This window comes from Hyla sarda, chromosome 1 (genome assembly GCF_029499605.1).
Source record: "Hyla sarda isolate aHylSar1 chromosome 1, aHylSar1.hap1, whole genome shotgun sequence".
NCBI lineage: Eukaryota > Metazoa > Chordata > Amphibia > Anura > Hylidae > Hyla > Hyla sarda.
In genome coordinates, this window is record NC_079189.1 from 433,633,717 (window position 1) to 433,647,785 (window position 14,069).

Genomic DNA, 14,069 nt, shown 5'->3' on the forward strand with positions numbered 1-14,069 from the left:
ACCGCACGGAGCCCCTCCTAATGTGCATCGGACCTCATCACGAAAAAATTGAGTTTTTGGTCCTCTCCAATTGCACTTCCGAAATTCTCCTTGGACTACCCTGGCTTCAACACCATTCTCCTACCCTGGATTGGTCCACAGGGGAGATCAAGAGCTGGGGTACCTCTTGTTTCAAGGACTGCCTTAAACCGGTTCCCAGTACTCCCTGCCGTGACCCTGTGGTTCCCCCTGTAACCGGTCTCCCTAAGGTCTTTATGGACTCTGCCTGCCATAAGAAGTGCCTCTCCCCCCCTCCCAGTCCAGTCAGGCAAGCCTCGGTGCCTCCTCATGGCCCCCGTCCTGGTGTCACACTGCCCCGTGCCAGGCCTCGCCCTCTGCCCTCCCTCCCCATTCCCACTCCTGCTGTACTGCCTGCCGTTGAGGAAACCCTCCATTCTTTCCCGGTGTCCTCATCCCAGAGGAGGCAGTTACCGGACAAAGAGAAGGGGAGACCTAAGGGGGGGGGTACTGTTACGCCTAGCGCTCCGGGTCCCCGCTCCTCCCCGGAGCGCTTACGGCGTCTCTCTCTCCGCAGCGCCCCGGTCGGTCCCGCTGACCGGGAGCGCTGCACTGTCATGGCCGTCGGGGATGCGATTCGCACAGCGGGACGCGCCCGCTCGCGAATCGCATCCCAGGTCACTTACCCGTCCCGGTCCCCCGCTGTCATGTGCTGGCGCGCGCGGCTCCGCTCTCTAGGGCGCGCGCGCGCCAGCTCCCTGAGACTTAAAGGGCCAGTGCACCAATGATTGGTGCCTGGCCCAATTAGCTTAATTGGCTTCCACCTGCTCCCAGACTATATCTGATCTCTGCCCCTGCACTCCCCTGCCGGATCTTGTTGCCTTAGAGCCTAGTGAAAGCGTTACTGTGTTTGTCCATACTGTGTACTTGACCTCCTGCTATTGCCTTATTGACTACGATTCTTGCTGCCTGCCCCGACCTTCTGCTACGTCCGACCTTGCTTCTGTCTACTCCCTTGTACCGCGCCTATCTTCAGCAGTCAGAGAGGTTGAGCCGTTGCTAGTGGATACGACCTGGTCACTACCGCCGCAGCAAGACCATCCCGCTTTGCGGCGGGCTCTGGTGAACACCAGTAGTGACTTAGAACCGGTCCACTAGCACGGTCCACGCCAATCCCTCTCTGGCACAGAGGATCCACCTTCTGCCAGCCGGCATCGTGACACCTTGTATTTATCTTGTCATTTTATCTGGGTTTTTAGCCATGGTTATATAGCATGCTCCTTGTATTTTAGCCTGTGTTACATTAGTCGGTTTTAGGAGTGTTTGTTTGTTCTGCTCTGTCTGTGTTCACACTGTGTCTGAGTCTTGCTTGTACCCTCTGCCCTGTATGTTATATTTCTGTTTGGTATTCTGGAGTCTATTCAGACTCATCCAGTTCTAGTCTAGTGTTTCATGTATTATATTTCCGTTTCCTACTGGATCAGCATTTTGTCCACATGGTGGAGCGTGTCTGCTGGCCAGTAGCCTATTTAACTTTATTATTAATGGCTACTCCTTTTGTGCAATCCAGTTTGTTTGTTCTGTGTCCCAGTGTGAACAGTGTCTTATGTTTCCTTATCAGTTTGCCTGTTCATATTCTGCCCTGTTAGCATTTGTATCCTGTTTGGTATATCTGGTTGTCTAGTACTTTTCCGTTTCTGGCCTATAACCGACTATGTATATTATATTTTTTTACGCCACAGCACTTTAGCACAGGAAGGGATGGCACCCAGTTGTCGATCTATCATTTAGGATGGATGGGCAAGTAGGCAGGGAGAGTCTTTTTAGGGTCAGCTAGGGCTCACTCTCCCTGTCCCCCAGTCGGCCATGACAAAGACAGAGACCCCTAGGAGCGAAAACATTTTTATGTGGTTAAGACATTTAATTTGCTGCTTCGTGTGGCATCTCAGACCACGTGCCCTTTTCCACTAAGCCCCACCACTTTATCTATTAGCCATGCCCCATTCTCAGACAAGGAGTAAAAAGTGTCCAATACACATAGTAAATGTGGTGTAAGTCATGTATGCCAGTTTTGCAAATTGCACCAGAATTCTGGCATACTAGTAAAAGTAAATATGCCTTATGTTCTTTGGGCAAGAGCTATAGCTAAATAGCTAAAATTAGAAAATCAACATTAAAAAAGGTCTATAGGTAGCTTCAGCATTAGTAGCCAATACTTCTCCATTCGGAGTAGGTACTCTTCTACCAGAGCATAATAAGAACATTCAATGCAAGAACTATTATTTTTTTTTATATAAAACAAACAATTCCTTTTGAGACTGAGAATTTCTGGCAGTGAGTGTTGCGATGGAGAAATTACGACATCTATTGGAGCAATTTTATCTTATAACTACATTTGGGGTGTCTCCAGCATACTAGACACTCTTCTTTTCACATTTCATTACTTCCAGATCCTTCCTACTCTATCTGATTCCCATACTGAGGATCTCACACATATTATCAGATCAATATGTATTCTAACTACTCTGCTACAATAGTTCTCCAGGAATGACAGTGTTCGCTTTTAGCAGGTTTGGTGCTCATAGTGGTTTTCTCCTAGATTTTCTCGAAACTAGCAAAGCTATTAAACAGAATGATAAAAATGTAACTTAACAAAGAAAGGACATGATCACTGAGGATTTCCTCATATTCATAGGATTTTCATTTATTTTTCAGGCTCTGGTTGTTGTGGTCATTCTGGGATGGATCTTTGTACCGATCTACGTAAAAGCAGGGGTGAGTGATATTAAAATGTACTTAAAAAAATCACGCGAAACAGTGTCACAAGGATCTACATAAGATTTAGATAATATTTATAAGTGCTTTTGCATTATTTACTTTTACAAGAAATTAATTCATTGCATAAACCTCAATTGCTTAATGGGATGCTCTATAGCATCAGCACATGGTTCTCTTTCTGCCCATGACTCTTATTTTGTTGATCAATAGATAAGCTGATTTAACTTAATTTTGATACATTTCAGTTTGCATGGGCCTTATGTTCTACCCAGTTTGACATTTGATGTGTCGTTGTTTTTTTCATTTACTACCCCACTGTCTCTAAACCCAGTCTGATATTTTATAAATTGTATTACTTACTATAAGTCATTTCAGTCTTATAACAGATGTTATGCCAACCTTATACCTTATATAAGAGAGATATTACAGTTACATAACTATTGTATTTATTAGCAATGGGAATGTATTTCATAGCAAAAAAAGTTGCACTATTTTTTGTAATGCAAAGTCTTATTATATCTCTTCTGAATCATCGATTCGCGTTAAATTATGTTTGAAAAAAAAAAAGGATATAAATTCTCTCTCACAGCTTTCACGTTCTATAGGGGTTTATCTTCTGACACATGAAACGTGGTTGAAACTTTTTCACAATCATCTGAAAAAACTCATACCTGAAGGATGCCAATGATGTGTGCAACTATATTACACCTGTACACTTCCCCTAGAATAGTACTTCTGGTATACTTTTTTTGCAGTGTTTTTATTTTTTTGCAGTGTCTGACTCCACCTTTCTATACAGCTTGAAGAACTATACTGCCATATTATAGCCAAAAAGGACACCCCATTGGCATACACCAGGTCCATTGGGAGTATGGGTCTGTCATGCATGTACCCTGGGAGCAATTTCCTTAAAGGGGTACTCCGCCCCTAGACATCTTATCCCTATCCCCTTATCCCCCGCGATCTCAGCTGCGGCACCCCAGACATCAGGTGCATGAGAGCAAACCCTGGCGATGAGGGGCGGAGGCTCGTGACGTCACTGTCCATCTTGAGCCTCCGGCGCTGCACCCGGCACTCTAAACGAACGCCAGGTGCAGCAGGGGACTCCCAGGATAAGATGTCTAGGGGCAGAGTACCCCTTTAAACACACATATAACACAAACCATAAATGCAACGTAAATAGAACATGAGTTAATTAGAAATCCTTACTATATTGTCAATGCCTCTGTTCAACCCCTTTCACATTGACTATAGTTTTTTTTTTTATAAAGTCTTCTGCAATATTCTATTGAGTAAAAAAATACATATTAGAAAACCAAATTACACATAATTAGTCAATGTAATCTGCCAAGATCCTATAGGATCGCTTGTTAAATAGATCTCTTGTATCCATTATAGCTTTTTATGGACAAAAAATCAGATTTCGTGATGCTGGGGAGAACAGATGTTAAAAATTACCACATAAAAGTTATTAATTTCTTTTTTTTCTTCTTTTTTTTGTCCCTAGGTAGTGACTATGCCAGAGTACCTTCGAAAGCGTTTTGGCGGGGATCGGATTCGAATTTACCTCTCAATTCTTTCCCTTCTTCTTTATGTGTTTACCAAAATCTCTGTAAGTTCCTCTCATGTTTATACCAGCTACATTTTAAACTGGCAAATCTACCAGTTCTCCTTTACATCGACTTAACACTGGGATGCTAAGGAAGAATTTAATTTTGTTGGCTATGCAAATGATACACATTAGATCAGGTTCACATAGATCTGGTAATTCAGAGCTACCCCAGATGGGACACCAGAAACAACAAGCTGGATAGGTAGCGCCTAGAGTCCCAGCCTGTGCCCTATAAGCTAAAATGGGGCAAGGCAGTGGACCTCTGGATGATCCATCTATATAGTGGGAGAAATGAATTCTGTGTCTGGAAAGAGGAATTATGCAAAACCCAAATACATTCCTAAAAGGGACAGATCTGAACCAACAAAAACAAAGAAGGGGGCTCCCTGGTGCAATATTGTAGGGCTCAAACAGTTTGAGAGAAAAAAAAACCAAAGTAGCGTACCAACCTCCTAGAATTGCACTTGTGGATAGGTGCAACTCCATAGTCGGCATGGATAGATAAACCACAGTCACTTCTTGTGGCATTTCTTGGCACCCTTACAGAGGACAGGGAATCATAAGAGTGCAGCAGAAAAGTATTCAGAACCAGATTGCAGGGGATCAGGGATTACATGGGCACTTGAAGGTTCCAGGACTCAAATGCGTGCCACCAGTCACTAGTGGCTAGTATAAACTTTTGTTTTGTTTATTTATTTATTTTTTTATAATTTCAACATACAGGTTGCATGTTAACATTGTTATAATAAATACTGTTATATTAACCACAAGCAACTGGTGGTATTTACTGGATCTACTGTTCGATGGGATGTTGATTGGATTGCTGGAACCTATGAGCACCTACATAATCCTGAACCCCCTGCATTATACAGGATGTTTTTAAATCTTTTTAGTAATTTATTTTATTTTATGTATATATATATATATATATATATATATATATATATATATATATAGGGTTTGTGTTTTCATTTGTTTTCCTCACTCTGGCACTTTGGGGTGGGTTTGAGGATGGGATAGGGACTGAATAATCTGTGTTTATGTTTTGCAATTCTTTAAAAAATGAATAAATATGGTAAAAAAAAATGAATACTGGTGGAGGAATTAGGACAGCGATCTAAAATAAACCTGATATGTTTAGCTGAGTCCACAGTGTCATCAGGGGTATGGGACACAAGCTGGAAACACTAGAAGTAGACTCTGCATGTACCCTCTATATAAAGCCTCTGTCAATGTCATCCAAGAAGTGACTGGACTCTGATGACACTGCAGACATGGTAAAACAAGTTGGGAGGGGAGTTAGTGGTGTTGTAATCAGTTTTACAATTTGCTTGGTGCTTATTTTAATGATCATTTATGTGTGTTAGGAGTCTATACCCTCCAATGCACTTTATAATATTATTATAGAGCAAAACAGCACAGAAATTGTATTTTGTAAGCTTTGCACATACTGTATTCATTAATTCTGAACACATAGTTTAATTTAACTGTTTTTACCTATTCACTGGACATATGTGAACCCAGTTTTAGTGGGTATTCTTAGTTTTGCTTATCAATATACACCACATAGAGGTAGAGGAAAGGATCGAAGGGGGAAATACTAGTTATTTTACATACGGTACTTCATTCTTTACCAGATTAGATATCAGAATATTATACATGATATTACGCATTATATCCACACACTTAAAAAAATTATGAAAATAGGGAAAAACTCTGTTACTCTTCACCCTCAACATTTACTCCAACACTACTAATAATTTTTTTTTATTAAAAATATTTTTAAGGCGGACATGTTCTCAGGAGCCATCTTCATCCAACAAGCTATGAAGATCAACATCTATATAGCTATTGTAATGTTGCTGCTGATCACAGCTATATACACTGTTACAGGTAGGTGCCAAATACATTTAATGTGTTCTCCTTTTAGCTACATTTGTATGTTCTATGGGGGGGAATTTCTGAATAGTGGTTCTATGTGTCTTTTTAGCAGGGTTTTGGTGTTGATTTCAGTTGTTCTGTGCCAAATTTATCATTAGGCGCATGCTGTTTGGTTAATTTCGCTGTAATCTTGATTGTGACTGGGGTAATGGATTTACACAGCCCTTTTTCTCGAGCTGTAATGTTTGCACCTTTTCGTACGAGCATTCGCCAAAGTAAAGGACAGAACATGTACAACAATTATTGCTAACAGCGAGCAGGAGCACAACTAATTTCACAACACCAGAGGAATTTGGGAGATGCATCTGAAGTATACCTAAAACAAACAAACAAATTACCAAATAACCATAGCAGGTCCAGCCTTAACCTCACGATAAGCAGAACAATTGCACACCCAGACTGAGACCTCTTAAAACCTTTTAGGTTGGTCACAGTATGTACCCTATTTTTTTGGAACACCAATCTGACTTTAGGCCTCACATAAAATGGTGATTTTTTGAGGTGACTCCATAAGCTACTAGCATTAATCCTTGCTGCATCACCGACCTAACGTGAGAGCGTTTCTGTTTTTTTTTTTTACATACAAAAAAATGTTAACACCCACCCAAAAAAAGAAAAAAAAACCTCATGAGGCAATTAATTATTCTAAAATATAAGACAACAAAGAAACATAGCGTTAACCTTGCAATAATGCTGGATATTTTCATCACTGAAAGGAGTAAGGCTGGGTTCACATCACGTTTTCTCCATACGGGAGCAAATACGGCAGGGGAGAGCAAAAACCTTGCGCTCCCGTATGCCTTCGTATGCGCTTCCGTATGTAATTCATTTCAATGATCCGGCCGAAGTGAAACGTTCGGTCCGGTCGGCTCATTTTTGCACCGTATGCGCTTTTTTCCCTGGACCTAAAACTGTGGTCAACCACGGTTTGAGGTCCGGATGTAAAAGCGCATACAGTGCAAAAATGGGCCGAACGGACCGAACGTTTCACTCCGGCCGGATCATTGAAATGAATGACATACGGGAGCGCATACGAAGGCATACGGGAGCGCAAGGTTTTTGCTCTCCCCTGCCGTATTTGCTCCCGTATGGGAGAAAACGTAGTGGTAACCCAGCCTAATCCTGCTGTTGACAAAACCTTTTTTTTTTTTACAGCTAGGCGAAACTAATAGATTCCTTACCATTGCATAAAGTGAACTGAAATCAATTTGAAGACAACCATTTTGGGAAAGCATCTGAGAGGCTTTGCTGCACATGTTTGGCACTGAATCATACTGCTACAAAAAATTGCACCAAACAAGAGCAAAAATAACTATGTAAAACCAATGATAAATTTCCACCTATGTGTTTTAGGGTGATGATTTCCATCAACAACACAAATGGAAATGAAACCATAGGTAGTGGTGTTAGGTTGTAAGCACCACCACTGACTGGGATGGATATAAGTGAAAATGTAATGCAGGAATTTTACACACAAAATGCACCTGTATTTTATAGCAAAAAAAACCAAACTGATAAAAAGGGTTGTAGAAAATGCACCAAAGACATGTACTTTTTGTTTTGACAAATCACTGATGTGCAGTATACTGTATTATGGCAGCCATAAGGGGTGTAAGGGTATGTTTACATGGTAGAATTTTTTATGCGGAATCTGGCAGAAAAATTCAGCTTGGAAATTCTGCTACATGAATTTAATATTGAGGTGAATGAAATGTCCGCTGTCCAATTCTCATGGCAGATTTTCTGTGGACGAAATTCTGGATAAATTCAGCACAAATTCTGTGCACACTCAATGTGGATTATGCAACACTGCAGAAAATCTGCTGCCAGCTTGGCAGAACAAAATCTGAAATTCTACCATGTGAATGTGTCCAGCATACTTAGTAAATGAAAAAGGTTTTCCAAGCACAAAATATGTGCTGGTATAGATTTTACATCCACAATAGATCTGCAGAAAAATATGCTACAGCAAAGGGTACATATGTGTGGTATTGGCCCTAATTTACTAGTGTAAACCTGACCTGATTTGTCGGGCCATGCACCAGAATTCGGTGCATTGCGCCACAAATTGTGTCTGTGCCAGAATTTGCACCAGAATGTGCACCAAAAATATGTAAAAACCTGACCAATCCTCCATTTTACTTTGAAAACCCAGAAAAAAGGGCATGGGAAAAGAAGGCAAGACCGCCGAAAAGAGGGCGTGTCCCCGACATTTTCAAAAAAAATCCCAACATATTTACTAGGTTTCCACAGAAAATGTGGTGAATTTGAGCTCTGTTAAACCCCACAGCTCAGAGCAGTTGTACAATAAGCAAAATGTAGGGAAACCTTAGTAAATACTGTGGAAAAATACTTGTAGGGAATTAAAACCCACAGAGAAACCTACACAACACTCTTAGTAAATAAGGGCCAGTGTGTTTGTTGTGGATTTCATGCTGAAGATTTGATGCTGTGCTCAATCATTTAATTACACTGAAATCTGCAGTAAACAAGGTACGTGTGAACGTACCCTGAGGGTGGGTTCACACGTGCGTATTTACTGTTGTAGATTTGCTTCAGCAGATTTTGCTGCCCATTGAAGTCAATGGGCAGCAAAATCTGCAGCAGCAAATCTGCTGCAGATCTGCAGTAAAAATATGCACGTGTGAATGCACGGACCAACAGCCTATTTTACACAGCAGATCCGCTGCTGAAGGACCACTGCATGGTGGCTTTACATGTGCCTGCTCGGAGAGGCAATACGCTGCTTCGAGCAGACACACTGCGATGTGAGAGTTGCCGCGCATGCGCAGTGTACTCGCACACATCATGGCCGCTCCCCCTACTCCATGAGCTAGGCAGAGAGCAACTGCGATGTGCAAGTCTACTGCACATGCGCGCTGTGACTCACAAATCACAGTGTGTCTGCTCGTAGCGGGGGTATTGCCGCTCCGAGCAGGTACATGTAAAGCGACCATGCAGGGGTCCTTCAACGGCGGATCTGTAGCATAAAATACACTGTGGGTCCGCTCGTGTGAACGAACCCCTAAAGTGTAACTGTCAGCTCTGTACAGGGATAAGAAATGCAGACACCAACAGTTAGGGCATAATGAGATAAAACAAAGGGTACTTTCCTTTACTTAGTCTGCAGTTTGTAAACTTATATTCGTGCTGTTCTGTACTTCGGCTGACAGTCAGAGAGGACAGCTGAGTTGCAGCGGCACACTTCCTCCCCAACCTGACCTGCTTATAGCCTGGAGCCCTGTTCGTCAATTGTGCAGGTCAGGGCGGGGAGGAGGTGTGCTGCTTCAATTTGGCCAGCCTCTCTGATGTTCAGTCAAAGTACAAAACAGCACGCATTTAGGTTTACAAGCTGTGGGCTAAGTAAAGGAAGGTACCATCTGTTTTATCTCTATGCCTCTATGTTCCTGATATAGACAGGGGTGTCAGCAGAGAGCACTGTGGTCGGACAGAAAATAAATGTAAAAAGAAAAATCTGCGTGATTTGGTAAGAATTTTACTTCAGATTTCAATGCTGAAATTGTGCAGATTTAATGCTGCATGTCACTCTACCGTAAATAAACTCTTGCAAAGACCCAGGTTCAAAAAGTCCCTAGAAAACCCCTTTAATTTGCTGTAATTACTGTACATATTGATGTTGTGCCCTATAGGTGCAATGATAATTTTACAATGCATTTAAAGAACATATGTTACTGGGGATGAGGGTTATGCTTTGTGTAGTAGTCCTATGTCACATTTTTCACTGAAGCTCTTTCCTCAGACAAAGCACAAGACTTCTGAATCTAGGATTCTATGAAACTACTTGTAAACTTTACTAAACTCCTTTTTGCAATTCCAGTGAAATATAGATGCTTGAATACAGCTTTAAATAATACAGCTTAGGAGTCAGGAACAGGGCTGCCATCAGAAACTTTTGGGCCCTTACACAGATCAAAGCCTAGGCCCCTGCACACACAGGGCACATCTCTGATTCCCCACACTAGGGACAGTCCCAACTCCACCCCCCAAGACCTCCCCAACCCTAAGACCTATTTTTATTTATTTTTTAACTACAAACAAAGTAAAACTTTAGTATGAATTGGATACCATTTTAAACATATAGACCCCCAAAAGTTGCAAAATTATGGTTTTTATTCAATTTTACCCCACAAACAAATTTGTGGGGATTTTTCCATAGATTTAAAATTTGTGATGTAATTACAGCGAATTCCGCTCTGTGGCCGATGACTGTTGATGCGTCCTCCGTGTCCCCTCCAAAAAAAGCACAGACCCCAGCCATGCTTTTTTTTTTACTACTAAGTACCTTCACAGCTGGCCGGGTGCCTTCAGCTCAGGGCAGGCTCCCCTCCAAGCTCTCCAGGCTTCTTCAGCCGGTACGCTTCCGGTAGCAGGCAGCGCTAATGAGATGTTGTGGCGTGCTGATTATAGCGTAGCGGACATGCCTGTGCACAGCACCTTCATCACACTACCACCTGAAGGCCACTGTGTTTTAAAGTGGCAGCGGCCGCTAGAGAGGTATGTGTGGCTGCTGGCTCCGGGGTGACAGTGTGACTGACTGTACAGAGTCAGTCAGTCAGTGTATAGTGGCTGCTCCACTGGAGATCCGGGCCCTGGGGATCCGGGCCCCTTACTGGGGTACCGGTTGTACCCCCCTGATGGCAGCCCTGGTCAAGAGAATGAAGACTTGGTCACTGTCTTGTTCACAGGAGCTAGCTGAGGCACATGTGGCTCTGGCAAAGCGCATTCCCCAGAATAGGAGGGTTGGTCTAGGAACCTTCTGCAAATATTGGCTAGGAGATGTCATGTGACCAAATTACTATTCAGCTGTACAGTGAAATGCAAGATCTCAGTGTATGCATTAAATCAAGTGCAAAGCATTTGTAAGATTCTCTAATATCTGTTAAAGACATAATGTATTGAGCAAACCTTCATATACTCAGCCACTTAACATCTCTTTAGAAGGTAGCAGCTAAAACTGCTGTACTGGGACACTACAATGGAAAAGACTTGCATTCAGGATTTTTGAATGAATAGCCTTATAAATTCCTATTATACATGCCATATTACTTTGCCAGTATTGTATCCTGGTTGCAGTAGCCAAGTCCAAATTATAGTCAACAAACTAAGCAGATTGCTTCTAGTGACATTGAGAAGGGTTTCCCTATAAATCATTTAAATTTGGCTGCGTTCAAGCATGGCCATGTTTCCATGACAGGGCCAACAGTGAATTAGCAAACGGGAGCCATGTGGAGGGTCAATCCCTAAGTGAGGTGCCTAAGGGTAGAACACACATCTATTTTTTTGCATATGTTATGTATGTTATTGCTGATATATATATTGGAATACACTTTAAAGTGACATTGTTACTTTAAAAAACTAATGTCATGTCCTAGAGACATGTTTTGACCGGTCAAGGTCTGTGTGTTCAGACCCCAACCCATCAATAGATATAGCTGGGAGAAGAACGCAGCTGCTTTATAGACATATAATAGTCTCCTGCGCTGAGACACAAAAGGCAGCAAACAGGGAAGTGAAGCACATAGATGCATGCTTCTCCCAGCTATATCTTAGGATCAGTGGGGGTCTCCGCACCCAGACACAAGGACATGTAAGTTTCATGAGTATGTAAACTTGTTAACTGGTTCTGTCTACTGTATAGGTGGTCTGGCTGCTGTCATATACACAGATACTCTACAAACCATCATCATGATTGTGGGATCATTCATACTTATGGGCTTTGGTGAGTTAAAATCGCCCTTTTAAAGTACACAACTATCTCTTATATTAAAAGGATTTTTTTTGTGTTCTTTGTTACCATCAGCTCCGTCATTTAGGTATAAGAGCAGATTGAATTGTCTTACACTAGAAATGCTTTCTTTTAGCTTTTAATGAAGTTGGAGGATATGAGGCATTTATGGACAAATATATGAAAGCCATTCCTAAAGACGTATGGTATGATAATGTAACTAAGGTTGATGCAAAATGCTACACCCCAAGAGAAGATGCATTCCACATTTTCCGAGATCCCATAAATGGAGACATGCCATGGCCTGGTCTTATCTTTGGTCTGACCATCTTGGCTGTTTGGTACTGGTGCACAGATCAGGTATGCTTCAATCTTAGATTGGAATTAATGTTAATGTAATGTAGATAGTGAAACATGTAGTTTAATTTGCTCTCTGATAGGTTATCGTTCAGCGATGCCTCTCTGCCAAAAACATGTCCCACGTGAAGGCTGGCTGCATCCTGTGTGGATATCTTAAGCTGCTGCCCATGTTTTTGATGGTGTTTCCAGGGATGATCAGCCGCATTTTGTACACAGGTAATTCTCTGAAATCTTTGCAATATAATGATACTTTACCATCACACTCTCAGTCATTTCTAATGTGTTTTTTCTTCCATAGAGCAAGTTGCTTGTGTCCTACCAGAAAAGTGTAAAGAATATTGTGATACAGAAGTTGGATGTACCAATATCGCTTACCCAAAAATTGTGATTGACTTGATGCCAGATGGTAAGGTGCCTTCTGATGTTCTTCAGGCTGTGTAGCAACTGATATTAGAGACAATATATAGCATTTGTTATATGTAGTTTACAGAAAGCATTTCTCCAATGATATTAAAATAAGCATTTCCTCATACTGTATTGAGAGGAGTTTAATCCACAGAGCACTCAACCATCATATATGTTTTTCCTTTGTATACATAGAGATAGCTAATCTTTCAGCCTATACTAATTTATTAGGTCAATTTAATAACGGCAAGGCTTATTATGCGATCACTCCAACTTTTTTCGAAAGAAAATAGGCAAAGGTAAGGATACGAGCAGCTTTGACAAAATCCAAATCCTGATGGCTAGATGACTAGTCCGGAAATCTCTAAAAGGGCAGGTGTTGTGTTGTTTGCTAATATACAGTAGAACCTACCAAGAGTTGTCTAAGTAAGGAATAAAAGCACCACGTGTACCTATGGCTTACTGATGCTCAAAGTGAAAAAGTCCAGTCCCACATAACAGCTACTATAACAGCTACCATTGCTGAAAAAGTTACTAAATTGTAAATTAGAATGCAGTGGAATATGTTGGGGAGATCTGGAAGGCTAGCAAAGGATTAGCCTGATTTTATGGCAGGGACCCACTTATACAGTACTTATACAGGGGCAGGGCTCTTAATCCATGTTGGCAATCACAGCTGATCGCACCTCCAATCACAATTTTAAATTCAGTTACTTTTAATTTCACTTCATTGGTTTGCCCCCTTTCGGAGACATCTTAAGGCAAGACCAAGGCACACCTTAGGGTAAATAGGTTAGGTATCGGTATTATTGCAGGTAATACATGACCATAAATAAAGATTATTTCAATTATTAGAACACACAGTGCATTTTACAGGACTTTTCAGGTACTATGCTGATCACTACCCCCCAGCCCAAGAACCTACATTAGACGCAAAAGCATCAGAGCTGAACAATGGAGCAATGCATTGTATGTGTCTGTGTCACTTACCCGTGGAAGAGGTGGCAGTGTTGATGCTCTGGGTAATGTTCTGCTGATGAACACATGGATATTACTATGCCATGTGCCACCTAGCTAAACATTACTGCACACCAAATACCCCCCCCCCCCCCCACACACACACACACACACTTCAAGCAGAGGTGTAACTTGCAGAGGGGGAGTCCACACCATTGCAAACTCAAGACTCAAGCACCCAAGTCTTGAGAAGCACAGACCACACTACTGAAC

General features: G+C 41.8%; 1 protein-coding gene across 1 annotated transcript in view; it reads left to right on the forward strand.

Annotated features, from left to right (window-relative positions):
- The window catches only part of SLC5A1 (solute carrier family 5 member 1), a 125,957-nt gene that overhangs the window by 79,377 nt on the left and 32,511 nt on the right, over nucleotides 1–14,069 (forward strand). Inside the window, exons 4-10 of the mRNA XM_056530789.1 lie at nucleotides 2,713–2,772; nucleotides 4,283–4,387; nucleotides 6,175–6,280; nucleotides 11,988–12,068; nucleotides 12,211–12,434; nucleotides 12,515–12,650; nucleotides 12,733–12,840. Of these exons, the coding sequence (XP_056386764.1) occupies nucleotides 2,713–2,772; nucleotides 4,283–4,387; nucleotides 6,175–6,280; nucleotides 11,988–12,068; nucleotides 12,211–12,434; nucleotides 12,515–12,650; nucleotides 12,733–12,840 (820 nt within the window). The remainder of the gene's footprint in view (nucleotides 1–2,712; nucleotides 2,773–4,282; nucleotides 4,388–6,174; nucleotides 6,281–11,987; nucleotides 12,069–12,210; nucleotides 12,435–12,514; nucleotides 12,651–12,732; nucleotides 12,841–14,069) is intronic.